The sequence below is a fragment of the Myiozetetes cayanensis genome, unplaced genomic scaffold (assembly GCF_022539395.1).
Source record: "Myiozetetes cayanensis isolate MyiCay16 unplaced genomic scaffold, myiCay2020 scf6-25, whole genome shotgun sequence".
NCBI classification, from domain to species: domain Eukaryota; kingdom Metazoa; phylum Chordata; class Aves; order Passeriformes; family Tyrannidae; genus Myiozetetes; species Myiozetetes cayanensis.
In genome coordinates, this window is record NW_026087853.1 from 28,539,633 (window position 1) to 28,560,585 (window position 20,953).

At 34.0% G+C, this 20,953-nt stretch overlaps 1 protein-coding gene across 4 annotated transcripts in view; it reads right to left on the reverse strand.

Moving 5' to 3' along the window:
- The window catches only part of DPH6 (diphthamine biosynthesis 6), a 212,078-nt gene that overhangs the window by 128,121 nt on the left and 63,004 nt on the right, over positions 1-20,953 (reverse strand). For all 4 annotated transcript variants that reach the window (XM_050334899.1, XM_050334898.1, XM_050334900.1 and 1 more), the window contains exons 7-10: positions 15,867-15,961; positions 12,215-12,302; positions 4,006-4,156; positions 2,941-3,072 (exon numbers count right to left, since the gene is read on the reverse strand). In XM_050334899.1, coding sequence (XP_050190856.1) covers positions 2,941-3,072; positions 4,006-4,156; positions 12,215-12,302; positions 15,867-15,961 — 466 coding nt within the window. The remainder of the gene's footprint in view (positions 1-2,940; positions 3,073-4,005; positions 4,157-12,214; positions 12,303-15,866; positions 15,962-20,953) is intronic.

Sequence of the window (20,953 nt, forward strand, 5' to 3'; positions counted from 1 at the left end):
CTTTGAATATAGAACATATATAATAACAGCGTACTATGTCGCCTAATTTAAATAAGTCATGTAAAGCTCTCCTCAGTGTAATTTTTGGGATCTTGCCCTTTAATGTTACAGTGTGTACATGTATATATATATTAGTTTTCCATTTGAGAACTACAAGAGTATAAAGACAATCCCTGATTGTTGTTGTCTTAATGAGAAACAGCTTTTGTGTAAAACTTCTCAGTGTTTTTAAAGACAGTTCAGGAATTTGCACACTTTCATAAAGATTAGTTGGGTCACACTAATACTTTATTTTTATCTAAATGTCTCAGCTTTACTGCCCTCCTGCCATACTTGGCAATCTGAAGAGGGTAAGTCTCATTGACAGAATAGTCACAAGTCAAAAGTGTGCACAAGTGACATAAGAGTTTATATAACAATTGATATGGAACTCCTATGAAATTAAAATACATCTCCAAAAATATCAGCTGATAAATCAGCACTTAATGGCAATTCTGTCCGGAAATACAAATTACAGAATGCTGCCTGATAGCAATCACTGTGTCAATACCAGCTGCTATGTCATCAGTTAAGGAGGAAAAAAGGACAAATTTCCAATTTACAGCCAGAATTTTAGTCAAGAAGAAAGAGTCTTGGACTGCAATTAGAAGTTCTGCAGCATTATATGAAATACTGGAGGGAGAAAAGCCCTCCAACAAACTGACACATAGGTCCTGACACACAAACACCCTCACTCTAAATTTAAAATGTAAAAGCCAACAAACTGACTCTAATTTGTGGACACAGAGCAAGCTGAAGGCAGTGATTTGGATGAATTCATAATTTCAGCCTTTATCTAAAAAAATCAGCAAAGTAAAAGTACAATGCCTTTCCCACTGCATGAATTAGAGGAATGGCAGAAAAGAACTTCTCCCTGGATTTCAATCAGAATAAAATTGACTCCCAAAGAATTCTCTCTAGTATAAAGACATAAATGGTGAACTGGTTACCAATCTTACTTGGGTTCTTCACATAAAATTCTGTTTCTCAGGAAGAGGAATCTTACATAGTGTATCTCCAGAATATACAGGGAAACTATACAGTCTTTCTCTTGAATTTCAAGACACTCATGGTTTCTTATAATTTATAAAATATGATCAGGTAAAACTCACCCTTACTTAAGCAAAACTGGCTAAACAGAACTAACCCAAGAGGTTACATTGGCTGAAGCACAGCTTCTTTTTCTTTTATTTTATTAAGTGGTTATCCAGCATCCTTAGGCTGAGAGCCACAAAATGTAGTATTCAAACTGTCTACAGCAAGTAGCATTTTTCACTAAATTTTCATGTGTAATAGAAATCCATATAGTTTCCTTCAAGCCTATGGAACTTTGCCATGGTAAAACTTCACCAGAGATGTTTTGTATCATATAAAGCACAGCAATCTTTGTCATCTTCCTATCATATCTAAAGAAAAAGTTTAACAAAAGAGTTTAAGAAAATAAATGTATAAATAGTAATATACGACATTCACTCCCATCTTCGGCTTCATAGAATTCCATCTGTTTTACCAAACAACGTTTCATAGCATCTAGTAATAAATTTCCATTTCCAAATCCTTTTGTCAGCACTCATCCAGTTTAGAGGTGATTAAATCAGTTAACCCAGCAAAGACGTTAAAAGGACTGTGCTTATTCCATTCTCACAGAATTGAAGACCGAACTGCTATATAGATTATGAGTTCAGAAAAACCCACTGGCAGGTTAAGTTCTCAGAAACAAATTGTTTCTTCTGCCATGACAGAACCATAATTCATTCAGTCTTCCACACTCACTTCCAAAAAGAGAATAAATAAATGTGAGAATTGATATTTTCTACAAAGGATCAGAAAATTACTTTTCTCCCCCTTACAATAATACAGGTAATGCAAGTAATCTGCTGAAAGCAATAGGCTACTGCACTAGTCAAAGACATAATCTCTTTTGGCAGGTGCTAAGGCAAAAATACATACAGTATGTATTTGCAGATTTCCATTCATATATAATGAGAACAAAATAAAACACTGCACAACCCTTTTGCTTCACTTTATAGATTACATGCAGATAAAAACTATTGTCATTTTTAGTAAATATCCACCTTGCTGATTTCCAAACAATCAAAAACTAGCTTAATGACCTTTTACCAAGTATAAATTTGCTTCCGAAAAAAATTCTAGGGTTTCTTTTTCATGCTATATTGAAATCTGAATGCTCAGTTGCACATGCAAAAAAAATAAGATATGATAGGACGATATCTTACACAAATTTATAAACAAGAATATGAGCTTAACCATTTAGATACTAAAAATTATTTTCCTTTTTATGAATGACACGTATATAAACATACTTAAACTTTAGAATGAAAAAATACAAAACAAAACCATGAACATTTTATTTTATAAGTCAGTATCTTGTAAGATGGGATAGGAACATGGATTTCATGATTCCCAGGATAGCAATATCTCCTTTACGTCAGGAATATAAATGAGATTTACTGCTACTGACCTAATCCTAGATGCCAAAATGTACAACAACTTTCTAGAAAACCTAATTTAAAATTATGGTAGCTACAAAATTGTTTTAGCAAGCAGACAGCATCCATAGCACATATACATACTCACACACAGTATATATTTCAAGAAAGCTATAAAGTGGGCAAATACTGTGGAAATAGTGTTGTTACTGTTATATGAACACTACTCTGGTTTTCCAAGGTCTTCAAAGACAGTAAAATTATGATGTGTTAAATACTAAACCTGGCAGTCTTGATATCAAAGATTCTAATCAAATGCAAAATGAGATGGCAAACCAACAACCACAACACTTAAAGTAATAAAACCACATAACAATACAGATTCTTCCTTAATACCATATTAAAAACACTATTAAATGACAGAAGATAACATATTAACTAAATAAAGCACCTTTGAGAGAAGAAAATGCTTCCCGTGCTGCATCTTGAGCATTTGTGTCTTTTGATGGAAGGAAGTAGGCAGTGATACCGGAAAACCACTGGTAACCACTCAGGGATTTTCCTGAACTTTCAAACATCTTAGCTATGGGAAATGAAAAATAGAACTATAATAGTGAAAGATTTCAGATTAATAGGATATATTATATATATAAAATATATTACTAGGATATATTTTAAATTGTTTAATTAAGAAGAACTTCTACGTAAAAGAAAATCACAAACTGTAAAAACACGTTCAAAATTACAAACAGATATAAAAATTTAGAAGTGTGCTGGTAGCAAAGCTTCTAAATGCTGCTTGACAAATCCTTCTCCAACACTGTCTTCAGAAAACATGCATTTAAGTAGCATTTAGCTGAGAATTTCACTACTTTCTCTCCTCTGCATTTCATTACTTTCTCTCCTCTACATTGCTGACCTTTCATAATGTCTTGGCCTGTTTGTTTATAGACTTGGCATAAGAGGTGACATTGAAAAACTAAAACTTTCAAAAGTATCCAGGTAACATAGAAACAGATTATCAAACTTGTATTCCAAATTCTAATTAAGTTAGGTGTTTACCTGGTTCTGATAATCTCTGCAAATGCATAACATGTTTAGACATTTCTAAGGCCCACCAGGCACTTTCCAATATCCAAGAAATACCAAGTACCTAAATACCATTCAGTATTAAACAGTGTTAGCTGTGAAACTTAGTTTTCAGGAAGTTTACCCATCTTTGTATGTGATATAACAGTGATGTTGTGGTACTCTCAGGAGGAGAGGGAGAGGGAGAGGGAGAGAAGGAAGATAAAAATATGTTATGCTCCGGTAACCTAATTCAAAATGCTTCATTACTACAGATCATCCATACCAGAAAAACATAATTCTACTAGATTCTCTTCTGACTAGTTATTACAGGACAAGAACATTCTTTTCAAGAATGTTCATATACATTTAACAACATGGTCCACCTAGTATGAAATATTCAATCTTTTTTTTCTGATTTTTTTTCTTAAAGCTGTGCAAAACTCACTGAAATCCAAAAAATTAGGTTTCAAAGACTTCCAGATGACTGGAATGGTTTTCTGTGGTTCATCCTCTTCCGATGAAGGGAAAATATCGTCATCAGTGCAGCTTATCTCACAAGAACAGCTACTAACCACAAAAGTACCTGAAGATTCCTCCTGTTTGAGACAAACATTACAAAATAAGCAAGTAAACAGCATGTCAAACAGTATGAAATAAGCACATTTTATCAAATTATGTGTTTAAATTACAAAAAATACTATAGCTCAACAGGCATATATCTTAGAACAATTTGTGGAAGAATAGCATATGATTTCTCATTAGACTGCAGAAATGGCAGAACAGAATGTACTCCTGTTGACTTATCATACGGAAGAAAAGTGTAGACTTGGTAGTAAGTAAAGACAGTAGATATGAAAAATTATGAGACTTGAGAATAGAGACAGAAAGAATAATATAACGAAGAAATGCTATTCCACAGTTATACACAGGACAACTATGTCTTTAAAAAAATAGTATAAACTAAGTGAACAAAGGAACTAAAGCACAAAAGTAACAATTTTATATTTAATGCCACCATTAAACACTTGAAGCTGAGCATAAGACTAGTAAGAAAGTTTTAAAACTTTGGAACCACGAATGAAGGCAGTCCATGTAAAAAAGAAAACCTCTATTATCTCAGAAAGACTATCCTTTCCATCAAACGCTTTGGCATGAGTTGAGATATAGGAAAGAGCATTTCCCAAGATCTCTACATCAAAGTAATTTCTTGACAATGAAGGAGAATCATCCTTCTCAAATGTTTTCTTAGGACTAGGAAGAGAAGACTACCTAACACACCTTTTAAAGCAAAATACACAGGCAGAGTTGCTTACTTACCAGTCTTCAAAATTTCCATGTTCATTATATTTTCAACAAGTCACATAATTACAGAATACATTTTTGGGTTTGTTTGTTTTGTTGGTCTTTTTTTCTGTTTTGTTTGTTTGGGGTTTTTTATTTTATTTTATTTTAGAGCAATCAGAAACCCTATTCTCTTTCATCTGATTTTCCTAGGCAGCCTAATGTGCAGAGCACATTAACTTTGGCATTACTAGCTTGGCTAATACTACTTGTCTTCATCTAAAAGGAATATGAATTATGACAGAATTTATCTATAAACCTTAACCAACTACCACTGCATGCTGTAATTCCAGATTCTATCAATTAAATTTCTTCAGAAATATCTCAATATTCATATAGTGTCTAAACTATGCTTTTTACTGCAGACTTCTTAAATACTAAATTCACAAAAATTTTAATAAAGCTAAATAAAACAAGATAAAAAGTTGACAAAATAGGAAGCCTGTGGCAATCCTTAAATATAGATTAGAAACTATTGAATACTCTTTTAGCTGAAAAATTAGTGTTCCATGTAAAATGTCATTAAAATGTGTATTAACATTATATAGTGAAGTAATTTTTATTGTGTTTAATTTAATTGTATTTAATTTAATTGTATTTTTTTTCTTTCCTTTGGAAATGAAAACATATCTCATTGCACCTTCAAAATTTTCTCTTGATATTAACTACAAAAAAAAAAGGCAGAAAACTATAGCATGCATCAGAGGTCTGCAATAACTCATTTACATCATTATTTGTCTGCACTGGAGTGAAAAAGGATTTTGTTACTTTAAAGTAGTGTATTGGAAATTTTAAGGAAAGGCTAAAGTACAAAAAGGCTAAAGTACCTGTGAGAGAAAACTCAACTCTTCTTCCTTTAAGAGGACTCATGGGTAGTTTTACAAGCACTGTAAGCACTAAAGCTATTCTCTAAGAGAGGTTAATGTCCTTTGATTGGACTTCATTTTATTCATTCCTCCAAGAAAGACATGAAAGTCAAGGCAATAATCTACTTTATGTGAATCAATTGTACATGAGAGGTTAAAGAAGTCAAGCAAATGTAACCTAATAGCACAAAGATGAAAACTGCAATTTAGTACAAACATGACATGCATTCCAACATTACAATATACAAGCATCCAGAAGTATCCCTACCATTTCCCACTCATTGAATTATACCTTTGGCTACTGCCATCAGTATTTTGGCGATACCTAGAGGGCTGCCTGATAGCCCCTAAGCCTTCAGGTATGACTTACAAACTAACAAAGCAGTATCACAAAGAGGTTTATTAAAATAGATCCAAAGCTGGATTGTGCTACAAGAACCAAGAAAATTCAATATTTTTTAAAGTTTCCAATTTTTTTCTCGTGAGTAGTCACTTTAAGGAAGTATACACACTATGTAGTGGCATCAGGTGCTAAAAGTGCTACCCCTTCCTTCTTGCAAATTGTTGTTTTATTAAATTAGTTGCTTTCACTGGGTAATTCATAGCATCCACCGCGAAGAAATCAATTTGCATTGCAACACAGGCATTCAGGGGAGTACTAATGTAAAATATACAGAGTCTGCACTTCTTGGTCCCACTCCCTGAGTAAGCATGCACAGACATGATGATGTGAATGATGCTATTACAATGCTGCTTTGGGTTTTGTTTTTACATCACCTGGATTTTAATGTCAATATGCAACAAAAATCCATCACTAGGAAAAAAAATATTGTTAACTGGAAAGGGAAAAGTTCCAGCTTACTAGTTTGTTACTCACTTTTACAAAGCTTTACATAATCACCTTTTAAGAGATCTAGAGCTACAGATATCTTCTGTAGCTGCTATTAAAGACCTGTAACTTCTCTTCATTCCCTAACCTGCAGTACCAAATTCATATGCTCTGCAAGTGAAAATGAAAAGAGCACCTATTCCATTTTTATGTTATCTCTTAAAATTGTTCATTCTTCTGTGTTTCTAAACATGATTTCTTGAAAATGTCTTTCATAAAAAAATTTATGGGAATGTAGTGAGCCTCACAGACTGTATCACAAGTGGTTTAGTATAACACAGAGAACTCCCCTGTAGCTTTCTAATTTGCTAATATTAAAAATATCTCAAATTGATGCCACATGAAATTTTCATATCATCCACAGTCATGACCCTTTTTCCTAATAGGTCAATATTTTATAAATAATTAAGTTTATATCAATATTGCTTCAGAGAGATAAATAAAAGTATACATCTGTGTTTGCACAAATAATAAAAAGCCGGTCAGTTACAAAATTTTTGGAAACTACTATGAAATATCAGAAATTTTACAATCTCTATTATATAATTGCAAAAATAATTATAGACAATAATTATAGACAACTGTTGATGTCAATGCCTATGATACATCACAGTGACTCATTAAAGGCTGAGTCCCACAATGCTCAAAAACCACGGGTAATCAATCACTACCTGCAGCAGCACAGGTGCAGGCCACAGAAGAGTATTAGGTGTGGAACCTGGCACTCAAAGAACAGCAGGCTCAATAACAGCCTAAGCAGAGCTGCCAGACTCTGTTTAGTAGCTATATTCAAATCTCATACAAATGTTGGTCTTCCATTCCTCTCAACAGAGAAAGTAATCTAAGAAACTAAAACTTATAGACTGTCACAAACAGACTAACTTTCCCTGAATAATATTCTCATCACTTTAAAAAGAAAACATCGAGCTTGCTATAATGACATTTTAATTAAATCTTACAGAACCTATTTTATCACATAACATTTTCATGTTAGTTCACAGAAGCAATATATTTTCTCATTTGTTACACAGTTTCTCCCACACCCACTGTACATTGTGATACCAACCTAATTTTGGACCAGAGCCTGCATGTATGCATACGCTTAACTATAGTCACATAACTCATGTCATTGATGCAAGTGCGCTCAGAATGAAGTTAAGCAAATGCACGAGTGTTACAAGATCCAAATTCTCCTGTTGAAAAAGCCTTGGAGCTAGGACTTTGACTGATATAGCTGAAATTCCATGCAGTGGTCTTTTATGAAAACAACAGATTGCCTTCTTGAAAAGCTTACATTCTCCGCTACAGAAACTGGTATAAAAACCTATCACAACACAGTTCTAAAACTGATAACTCTCCCACTGAGCAGCAATGAGAATACAGTGGAGTAGAGATCTCAGAAGGCATAAGATTATGATAATCTTTTTATTCCTTTTGATGTACCTTGATAACAGAACTCCTTGAAATAAATATGAGACCACATACATCTTGCAGTATTTCGAGTACAATATGTAGACAAAAGTCTTTTACTCCAAAAGACTTTCAAATAAAGTATCTTCATTATGAAAAGGAAAGTAAAAATTATCTTTTCTCAGGAACTGAACTAAACCTGCAATCAAATGCAGTAGAAAAGAAAATCTTTTATTTACTATATTAGTGTTTGAAATAAATCAGCATACAAAAAAATTTTTGCAGTATTTGTAACCAAGTTTTGAAAACAAAACTACAAGGGTTATCTATATTCTTGTGATGCACAAGGGAAACTAAAGGTTAGGTAGGAGAAGTATCATTCAATGATGACAAACTACTCAAAAAATGCTACCCACAATGCCACCAGCAAAACATGTTTTGCAACTTGAAATTCTTTCCTATTTTCCCTGACATCACTGACAATGTCTGATTCTACAGCTAAAGTCCTGCATGTAGATTAGCTAAAATAATTCAGGTCAGAAGGGACTGGACAGAAATAGGCAACAATGTTAAATCAAATATAACCTGCAGGATTGTGAACCTTTAGTACACACACAACATGCAACTATCTCCTGAAAACCTTCTCTAAATTTACAAGTTAAAAAACTTTACAAGTGTTTTAAAAATTATCTCCAAATTGACCTGTGAAATAGATTTCCTGATGTTTAACAGGAGCAAACTGCTTGCACTTCTGAAAAGTGTTCCACCCACACAAGTCAAGATCTTTTACAAAGAGGAAAACACAACATCAATTGATGAGAGGTAATATAATGCAATAGTATTATACAAGAAAAAGCAACAGCAGGCATGATTCCTGTACCTCTTAGAGGCAAACAGGGTCTTTTCTTCTGCCAAATGTAGAAAGAAAACTACATGACTCCCTCTAATTCTGGACTATCCATAACTTGAAGGGTTGCAGTTTCACAGCTTGTACTGTTGGATATATATGAGTGCTCCTACTCACTGGAACATGGGAACAAAGTATTCACTATTAAATGGATGAAAGAGCAAATCTGAAAGCATGAACAATAGCTAATATGTTCACTGCTGTCATCAGAAGTATGTTCCCATCAGCAGAGGCTCCAACAGCTCTGATTTCTGTTTATGTTCATTTAAAAGGCAACACAATAGAGTAACAGTACATATGCACAAAATAAAAATTTATGGAAGTTCACTGTGCTGCCAAAGCAAAAAAAAATTGTTTCATAGTTGTATTTTTCCTAATTGAAAATATTCAAAATTAATTTTTTATTGAGTAGAAAAGCCAATACACTTGATTTAAAGATTCTGGAATATGCTTCAGAAATTTTCTCCCTTGAACAAAAAACATTCTATGTGGTAAATGTGTGAAGTGACTGTCTTACTGGCAAAGTAAAATATTGATAAAACTAGGTATTTCTATTAGACTGGTGACCTTGGTTTTTACCCTGAAGTAAACGAGGCATTCCCAAATTTTGCACATTAGTGTTTTATTACCATTATTATTTACTCTTAATATATAAAATGCCTATAAAAATATTTACCAAATTTTTAATAACATTTTAGTAATAAAATCTTTATTTATCTCTTTAGCCTTTTCTGTATCACTGTTTAAGAAAGAAAAGAGGGTGTGTTAAAAAAAAGTTTCAATTATTATGCAAAAACACATCTTGAAGTTGCACAGTAACGTATTAAACCAGAGCAGTGAGTAAAATGTTATGTTCCCCTAGGCACAAGGGCTCATTTTGCTGCCAGAAACAATTTAAAACAAATTTCTAGGCAGGCTTTGTAGTTAAACGTGAAGAGATTTAGCTAAAGAAAATGCATTATAGAGGAGGAAAGACAGCAGAGACTAAGATTACACTACCTATAATTGCATAATGATTTTAAAAGTAAATTCGAAGAATGTAAAATTAACACCTGTGGCACATAACAACGATAAAAATTAATATACAGTACAGTTAAAATATGAATATCTCACAGCTCAAACGATAACAGAACTGATGTCATAATACTTATCAGAATTATACTTCACTGTGGAGTCTATTAATGTTTTCTTCAAAGTGCTTACACAAGTTTTTTTTTGCTCAATTTTCAGCAATCCCTTGAAAGCCTGAAACTAAAATTAGTTCTCCTTCTAAAGCAGTTTCCCCCTGCAGTACTTTGTTATTGTAGGATTGGATTTCACGTGCTGAATTACTGATAGTTAAAATTTTCTGTAGGGTTGGTTAGCACCAAATAGTGAGAAAAAGTTCAATACTACAGCCATACCAATCCTGAAGGCATGCATTTAACTGCATTTATCATTATGCAGTTAAATGATGCTAACAGTTATACTCTGAAAGACTTACTAGTTCTCCATACTCATAACTTCTCAGAAATTTAGCTTATTTTGTCATGACATAAAATAATCTATGGCCAAAATATTCTAATGCTTTTCCTTATGAGACAACTACTGCAGAAATTAGACTATTTTCCTTTTAACTATACAATACATTAGTTTATATACCAAAGTCTGGGGCAAACCTCTGCAAACCTTACCTCTTGTAAAGTGTGACAGCTTTGTCTAAAATGGATTGGAAATATGATTTATGACAACAACACCTGAAAGTGTGAGGCTTTAACCAAATCTAAAACATCTGTATAAGAGGGGGAAAAGAGCTACTGAATAGTTGTAAGTAAAATCTTGATTCTTATATAAAATGTTGTGCATTTTAATATGATTTTTTCCTGATTTATGTAAAGCTTTGTGGTTTTCATTTTCCCTAGCCTGTCACATTGTAGTGATGTAAGGTGCATTTTAGCATCAAGTTTGCCATGAGCAATAAAGTCAGTGCCCCCAAAGAAATATTAATATATTATCACTCTTCCCCACCATGCCCCATTCCCAAAATTTCCTTTATTCAGCTTATTTGGTTTTGCTTCACATAGTTAGACTCACTTTTCAGTCACCCACACAAATATTTAATGTTTTATTTTTGAAAGAAATACCAAACTAGAAATTGACAGGATGAAATACAATTTACTTTCCAAGGCAAAAATGAGGCCATCATAGAAGAAAAACATAGAGGTATTTTACCTGTTTGGAAAAATAAAATTAAAAACAAAAAAGGGAGGGGGAAGAGGGGAAGGCATGATCTATTGAAAGACATTCAGGAAATGTAGTTGCTTAAGAGATATGAAATGTGAAATATCAATATAATAACACTCTATAACAATCTCTGCACTTTGATCATCAAAGTACAGAAAAATATAGGAAGAGCTATAAAAAGATGACTGCAACAGTAGAAGACAGATCATGATGCACTCTCTTCAACCAAATATTAAAAATTATAAGGATTCAGGAAGAAAAAAATCATTTTCCCCATAAAATAATAAAAGGAAAAACAGAAAAGCAATGACAAATACTAATAAAATTTATTCTGATTTGACCTTAGTTCTGCTCATATGAAAGTCTGTAATATTTAAACCACCAGAATTCCTATTCCTGTTCTGCTGTTTCTATAGAATCCTGAACTAAGAGAATTAATCCCAGTGAACTAATGATTCCTTTAAAATTTTTGACCAAGATGACCTCCTGTACATGATCTGAAGTCATTCATTAGATCTATCTTTCATATAGAAAAAATCCAGTATGTTCAAAACTCAAGTGAGTTTTAAATCATCCACTTTCCATCAGGAACATCAAGAAGAGATGCCACTTCACAGCAAATCAACACTGTTCATACAGTTTCCTAATACAGTTGTGTTCTACAGTGTAGCTAGCTGTACTACACAGGTTACACATGTGCTTGACTGAACCATGTTGGCTGAGCACCTTGAGGCTTCAAGATGAAAAATGCCACACAAATATACTACCTAAATACTATACTTCCTTGTGTCAAATATACTCTTTGGACAGAAGGAAGCATTTGTGTTCATTTTTTCCTTATGGTAAGTTCTGAAATTCAACAAAATATGTATACTGTTATTTGAAATTATGTACATTGTTATTTGAAATTACAAGCACATGAGAATATGTAGGTTCATTTCATATTGTGACAAAGCAACAGAAAAATAGAAAGCATGCATATATCTTCAAAGGACGACAACATTTTCAAACTACTTGCCTTATTCTCCAGGTGTGATTTTAAAAATTGAAGGTAGGCCACAGGTGCAAATGCATCAGCTGAATGCACAACCACCTTGGATGAATCTCTGAAATACAAATATTTTACATATATAATTTTATATGTAGTATCTAATTTTATATGTAGACAATACTTAGTCTCCATATAACACAAGCTCCAAGGTAACTAATTGAAAATCTGTGCATTTCTTATCTGTGTTTCCATGTAAATTAATAAAAAGTAGTTTGATATATGAAATCATATTCTCATTATTTTCAAGAATTTTCAATTTTCAAAAGGAATAAACTATACTTCCTATGTCAACTGGCACTGGTAGGATGCATGAGCAACCACAAAACCACAGCTGAAATGCAAAGCATAAGTTTGCTTTCATTACCTCTCCAGCTGGGGTCCCCAAAGCAGCATTCAGGCAGAGGCACAAAAGAAGGGACACAGGCTCTGTAGTGTCTCAGTCCATGACAGAGGATCACCAAACTCGCTGGGTTTGCCTCTACTTCAGGGATTTGCACAGGCATAATATTCTGCTTTGATCTTTCCCACAGCAGGGCAGCAACCTCAAGCATGATTTTTTGCTTGATAGGGTACCCCTAAGTCTATCACAGGTCTATGTTATCTAAACACAAATGTTCTACTCATCCAACACACAAGGCCAAACAACAATTAGTATGATATATGTATTTTTTGACACTCTAACTGCAGGCCACTTGAGTGTGTTTACAATTCTGCTCATCAGTCTTCCCTTATTTTCCCCGACTTTCAGACCAATTTTGAGAGAATCAAGCTGTAGTCTATGGAAGCATAAATTACATTATGTTTTAAATCCTAGAGACTAATATGTAGAATAATCTTTTAATTTCATCAACAGGTTTTGTAAAAGTCCATTGTTTTATGTCCCAGGGATTAGTTTTTGAAGTATTAACAATACAGAATATTTCACACTGAGAAACTGACTGATTCAATCATCTTGCATCTGATAGTGAAGACTACCAGACACAACTTTTTAATGCCAAATGTGTTGGTAACAACAAAAAACTTCCTGTGTGCTGATTCAAATTAGTTAATTTTAGTTTTCATTTTTACAGACACAATCTGTCATACTTTGATTCACAAGAGGCAGTATCTGTTATATCCATCTGCATGATTTTACTACTTCAGGAAAAGGTAACTCTAGGAAACAAACATCAGAAGGTGAGAAATGCAAAGGAAGCATAAAAGAAACTCAGGCTCAGTACAAGAAAATCCCAAAATTATTGCAAATAAGGACTAAGAACACCTAAGTTTTTTGAAACCACAGTGCCCTTGGCACCTTCATAGTGTTCAATGAGATGATATAGACAGATTTCTAGTAATGCCACATAAAACCCGGGCAAACTCAAACCAGTTGAAGTCGCTCAGATCCCAGTGCCTCAATAAAAGACTATAATTAATAGAAACAGCTGTGCTAGAAAATGTATTTTGAGATTTAAAATAACAAAATATTGCACAATAATCATAAATACCTTTAACATAAGAAGGTGCACTTCCCTTTAAGCAAACTTCTAAAATATTTTGATAAATATGCCTCATCTTCTTTCTTCAGAGTAATTATCAAGATTTTTTATGATTAAAGTATTGTTTATATTTAATATAGGAACATAAGATAATTTTTAGATAGTTTCTTAAGATTAAAATCATTCTTTTCAAATGACCATGAGGTCTTCTAAGAGAAATAACTTGAGAAATCTTTAGCAACAGCAATATATCATTAAAAATAATTAAAAAAAAGACACCAAGACGCCAGTAGTATCTCATACCAGGGTATCCTCTGTGTCTGAGTACGTTCTCAGTAAACATTTTCTGCTTGTTATTCAAGTCCAATATGGGGGAAATCTAGCACTTTTCAGTGATGCATTTACTACTTAAAACTAAATTAACAGAAAAACTGATATCAGAATGAAAAAATCACAGTTATTAGCTGTATCTGCCTGTTGAATTTAAAGAATAACTAGTAAATGTGAAAAACTCCAAAGTAAAAGAAGTAGTCCTACTTGCATTCTGCATGTTCCAGTTCACCAGTACAGCAGAGCAGATGCACACCCAAACCATGGATATCTAAACATTTGGACACTATACTAGCAGAGTTAACAGGATAACAAAGTCTGTTTAGATTCAGTGTATATGAAAAGTAAGAATGAATAGCAGAAAATAACTAAACTTGTAACTTATTTAATGACAAAGGAACTACAAAATAGTTTTCTTAACAAGTTCATAAAGTAATAGATTTCATATGCATGGCCCCTCAAAGGGTATGTTTTTATTACATGAATAATGTAAGACCTAAGCAGGACTACTCAAGCCAGAGACACACAATGCCAGTGCAGCTATTCAGTTTCCATTATGGAAATGAATATTTAGAAATAGCTGAGGAACTGTTTATCAGTCCACTGTGCCATATATTTATTATTAAATACTCGTTGATTTATATATTTTGGTTTTATATATTTTCTGTGCATTTATTGTTAATTTTTATTATTATCTGGAGTATCACCAAGGGAAATAAAAACAACTCAGTCAGACCATCTCTGTTTTATCTTCCTAGTTACTTGAACTGTCTTTAAGCCACTGATAGCCTGAAATACATTTAGAATATATTATAATACATTCCTATTTAAACTGCCCTTTGGTTGATCTCAAATGAAGGACACAGTCAACCAGTATTTCAGCGACATCTGCCAAACTAGATGCCAGCACTTTTACCAATTTTTCTATTGATCTCCTCTCAGATGCCATGCAATGAAACAGAGCTGACTGTTATTGGTTCTCTATTGCTTACACAGATCCTGGTCTTACACTAAAGTGAAACAAATAGACCTTCACCATGAAAGCCTTAATCATGTCTATATGCTCCATAATCTTGACCTTCCCTAAGACAACTGAGAATCAATCACCAATATGTGACTACTAGTCTGTTTACTTGTTAAGAAAAGAAACAGCAAAGTATCCCACTTGAAGTAAGGAGGTTTAGCTATTTAACAGGTTAATAAGAAACTGGCATCAAGACACAAATATTTTCCATATCTCACTACATAGATTTTAGCAATTTATGTCATAGGAATAAATTACTCAGTGTAATTGAGATGGATTCATGAAAAGTTTGTATTTAAAAATATCCTGTAGTAATTGAAGAAAAATGTTTTTCACTATCATTCTAAGCCACTAAACTCACACACACACACACACACACACACACACACACACAAAGTTAATGGGACCCACAGACTACTGATGTGGCAGTTTATCAAATTTAGCTGTAATGAAAGATAAATATTACAGGCAATTTGCACTTCATGAAAGGACAAAAGTGTCAGTGTGTAGGTATCAGTTTTACCACAGGCCATAATCAGCAAGTAAAGGAAAGTGCAAATGTCTAAGAGTTTATGGACCTCTTTGAAGGCCTCATCTTGTCAAGTACTGATTTAGGTTTTCAGAGGACTTTGCCAGTGTTAAAACAACATGAGTGTGAACTTAGAGAATGTATTTTACCACTGCCAATGCCATGTTTTACCTCTTACCACCTCTAGTTGTCTCAGGATAAACTTTTGATATGTACCTGTTGCTTTAATATATGGAAATAGAAGAAACTGTTCCTTACACAACTATTTTCTTCTTAAACAGAGGGCAGTCCAGAGTGAATGTTTCATATTCTCCACCTTCTCCACAAACATGGACTCCATATTTCTCAGAGAGCTAGCACAAAAGGGAAATTAAAACGCATGAGTATTACATTAAAGCAGTCTATTAAACATATAGTGCTAAAAATGACAAAACCAGCACACTACACACTGTTTGTTGGCTGGGGTTAAACCACAGATGTACTTTCTAAAGGACTACCCATTACAAGGCTGAAAAAAACCCAAATATCATACAGTGGCTTCTTGATTTCTTTCTATGCTTATTACAGCGATCTAAAAGTTACCAATGTGTTATAGCTTAAGTAGAACTACCACTGTAACACTCAGATAAACAAATTCATTCCTAGATCATCTTCCTCGGTGGCCATGTTCAGATTCTCATATTTGTTTAACCCTCTAGCATAGCTAGCTCATCTCTACAAGAAACTTGTACTGTGAAATCAACACAAGAAATAGCACTTCACAAAGAAGCATACAGTGAACACAGCTTTTGACAACAGATTGAACAACTGCATTCTACATTTTGATAAATACTCGTTCCTTCAAAAAAATCTAACAAATACAACCAACGAGTATTTTCTAAGTCAAATGCAAAAAGCTAAAGCAAGTTATAAAGAGGGAAAAACATGTTTCCTTTATAAATTGTACTGCATACACTTCCCAAATCAACATATATTTATGAATATTCCTGAAGCTTTAGATACGCCAGTATCCAGCATCTGTACCACACCTGAGCATGGGGAAGCCCTCTCTTTGTCTGCAGGAGAAATCCATCTTCCCAGCACCAGATTATATCACCTCGTTAAGTGTCACAGCAGTAGTTGCTTCAAGCCAAGTCCCATCCAGGTTTTCTAACATTAAACAAGTACTAACATTCTGCTTTAAGTAGCTCATGAGAAGCTGAACTGCAGTTTTGAACTCCATTGCAAACACCAATGTTTGTATTGGGAATATTTATTTAACCTCTTTATGTCTTTCCTTAAAGGAACAGAAGCCCACCCATGATGCTTTTGCAGTTGAAGTAGAAAGGAAGTTCTCCACAATATGTCGAAGAGGGTTAGAAAAACTCTGTCTGGAGGCTAGAAAATAATTCCAAATCTGTAGTTTGTTTCTTTTTAGGCAAACACGAGACTGGGTTATTTACAGTATACATTGTGTGTTCCATTTTTTAAATGGTGATCAGAATATTTGTGTAGCAAGTATATCTATTTGATATATTCAAATGATAGCATATTTTTATTAGTGAAGCTGAATGCACAGTTTGTTATATTACAGATCTCTTTCAAATTTTTTTTTTATTATTTTAAAACTTTAAAGAATGTTTATCACTTTAGTTACTTACACCAAGGGCTCAAAAACTGTTTAGACTTTAATTTGGAAAAAAATGAAAATGCTCTGATAAAACAATACCTTGGTAACACTCTATGTGAATATTTAGTTGTTTGATGGTGTAAAATCTAAATCTCCTTTGGAACATATATTAACATTTTTTCAATGTCTTGTTATGAGAGTTATTTTTCATTTTTCCTTTCCCATTTTCTTTCAAAGAAAAGGAGCAAAAGAAAACCTTTAATCAAGTGCTCATTAAAAAATTATACTCCTGACATAAAAGACAACTCCATCTGTCAACAATGGCAACAAGGTTTCTATAGGACAAATACATCAAGAATAATTAATGTTGATGCAACAAGAATGGACAACCTACAAAAGAGTTAGTCAAAACCTTTTATTCTTACTCTTGTTGCAAAAAAACCTTAAGAAAACTATTTTAAAAATGAAAGAGAGGAAACTAGGAAAGATCTTTCTAAATGTAATCTTTCCACAGTGAATACTAGGAATGACTGTTTCCAAGTCACTTTCAAAACTGGTAGCTCTGCTTGTAAACATTCGTGTCTAGAATAATTATTGGCAAATTAACATTGAATCCTCAAAAGATGTGATACTGTTTCCCATCTTTGTTGTGAGAAATCCTCATTTTCAGTGTCACTGGCTTCAGCATCATTCTCGACACCAATTATAAAAGGTGCTAAAGGATTTTCAGTTCCCACAAATGTCAACAGGAACGGAGGATATCCAGCTGCTCATAGAACATATTCTTAATGTTCATTTAACAAAGTCAGCAATATTTTTAAAATGTCATCAATGACATCAGAACTGTGCCTTTTAGTCCTTTAGAATATTAACATTTTTTGAGGACCAATTATTTTGTTTTGCAAATTGTATGCTACATTCATAACAATATGACAGCTTGGACTCTAATATAAATTTTATGATTGCTAAATCTGCCTTCTAATTCAGATGAGTCAGAAAACTGCAGTTTTACAAATTACACTTAACTAATTGCAAGTAATGCAAGTCCAATTAAAAATCCAAAAGAAATGTATAATGAAAACATCTTGTAGACTACATAAAATTTATCTTAAGTACAGAAAACAAGGTATATAAATGACTAGTCCAAACATTACCCAAAGAACAGTCTCTTCCTATCTTGGGAAGAAAACACAGGGATTAAAGCTGATTTTCTCACTTAACTTCAGTAATCAAAGATAAATATATGAATTCAAGTGATTCCTTTCTTAAGTGAACATTTTCTTCCCAGACAGAAATTGAAATACTTAGTAAATTCTCGTAACTACAAAAATGCTCTTTACATCAAGATATTCTCATCAACTTCTGAGGCAAGCATACAAACAAACATTTTCCTATTGCCTATTAGCAGAGCTAGAGGTATGGACAAATATAACCATAATGTCCATTTACCATTTTGTTAATGAATTCTAAGGAGAGTGAAAGCACTCTTTGAGACTTCCTAAGTTGCCAGAAAATTCTTTAGTGTAAAAAGCTAACACTCCTGTTACAGAGGAAACAATGGGACGTGAAAGCAATTTAATAATTTAGAAATTATCTATCAACCACTCCTCAATAATTAATCAAAGACCTATAATTTAGAAAAAAAGCGACAATTAAAAAACTTTCCGTAATGCCAATGTCCTGATCCAGTAAAATTCACTTCTGCTAAAAGTATGTGTGGTAGATTATCATTGTGCACATAAGTTCAACAACCTGTATGTAGTCAGAGAAATGTTTGTAAAAAGTTTTTCCCACTCACTGGACATCCATTTTTCTGCTACTACAGCAACAAAATACCTCACCTCTATGTCAATAATTATTATAATTTCTACTGTACACATAAACTACTGCAAATAAGAAGACTGAAAATTTAGGTAATAATATATATTTTTGAACTTGTGGGTTGTAGATTTGTTTGTTGGGGTTTTTTTTCCAATTAACATTAATATGCCTCGTATAATGCCTCAACCACAGATTTTTTTCTAAAAATAAAACTATTACTCCATGCTTATTTGTTATATATCCAAAAGACAAATTGTAACAGGCACATTACAGTAATACAAGTCAATTCTGGTCTCACTGCTTGTTCCTTAAGGTAAATTTTTAGTACAATTAAAAACAACATAAAAAAACGTTAAGTTCTATTTCCTGATACGTAGTACCAGAGAGGTTGAACTTTGTGAACATATGTTAAAGATACTCCCTACAAATCCAAAATTACTCAACATGTCATACATGTTGTGAATCAGTATCAAAGATCCTTGGCTCCGAGGTTGGTGTAATTGGAAAAATTTGAGGTTTTTTGACCATGGGATGATCTACTCAACACATGGTCTACTGACACCTGACAGGATGCACCTAACTGGGATAAGGGGAAAAGGAGTTCTAGAGCAGGAGCTAGTGGGGCTTGTTGACAGAGCTTTGAACTAGGTCAGCCGTGATGAGCAATGGGATGGTGTGCCAAAACTTGAGAAAACCAGCACTCAGAGGATCCCTCAATCTACTTTATGAGGTGTTGGTTACAATGTACCACACCTGAAATGTTCCTACACCAATGCACACAGAATGAAGAACAAACAAGAAGAGCTCAAGATTTTGGCCAAGTCCCAGAGATTTGACATAACTGACATAAGTGAAACCTGGTGGGTTGACGAGACCTCGTGACTGGAGTGCCCTGTTGGATGATTACAGGCTCTTCAGAAGGGATAGGCAGGCCAGAAGAGGTGGAGGGGTGGCACTGTATGTAATGGAAGGGTTAGAATGTGTGGAGCTCCCAGCTGGCAGTGGCACAGTTGAGAGCCTCTGCGTAAGAATCAAGGGGCAACCATATCCTGGGGGGCATCGAGCAAAGCATCACCAGCTGGTCAAGCGAGGGAATTGTCCCGCTCTGCTCTGCAATGGTGCAGCCTCACCTTGAATATGGTGTGCAGTTTTGGGCACTACAATGTAAGAATGATATTAAGCTATTAGAGAATGTCCAAAGGAGGGCAACGAACATGGTGAAGGGCCTTGAGGGGAAGCTGTATGAGGAGGGACTGAGGTCACTTGGTCTGTTCAGCCTGGAGAAGAGGAGACTGAGGGGAGACCTCATTGCATTTACAACTTCCTTGTGAGGGAAGAGGAGAGTCAGGCACTAACCTCTTCTCTCTGGACACCAGTGATAAAACTCAAGGGAATGGCCAGAAGTTGTGTTAGGGGAGGTTTAGATTAGACATCAGATAAAAGTTCTTCACCCAGAGGGTGGTTGGGTACTCGAACAAGCTCCCTAGGGAAGTGGTCACAGCACCAAGTCTGACAGAGTTCAAGAAGCATTTGGATGATGCTCTCAGCAACATGGTGTGACTCCTGGGAATGGTCCCGTGCAGGGCTAAGTGTTGGATTCAGTGATCCTTGTGGGTCCCTTCCAACTTGACATATTCTGTGGTTTTCAACAAAACTGAAGAACATGTAGAACATTACTTAATTAATTCTAAACAGAACTGCAAAAATTCTCACAAATTTAACACATCACACTAGGAAAAATGCTGTAATGAAAAACCCTGCACCTAACTGAATAAACTATGTAAAATAATGTTAGATGTCAACAGGGAACCCAAAAGACAATCCACAAGAACAGGAAAAAAGTACAAATTAGCAAAAAACTCCAACAAGAATGACAAATTTACCGTGAAATTTGAAATTAGATAATACAGCAATA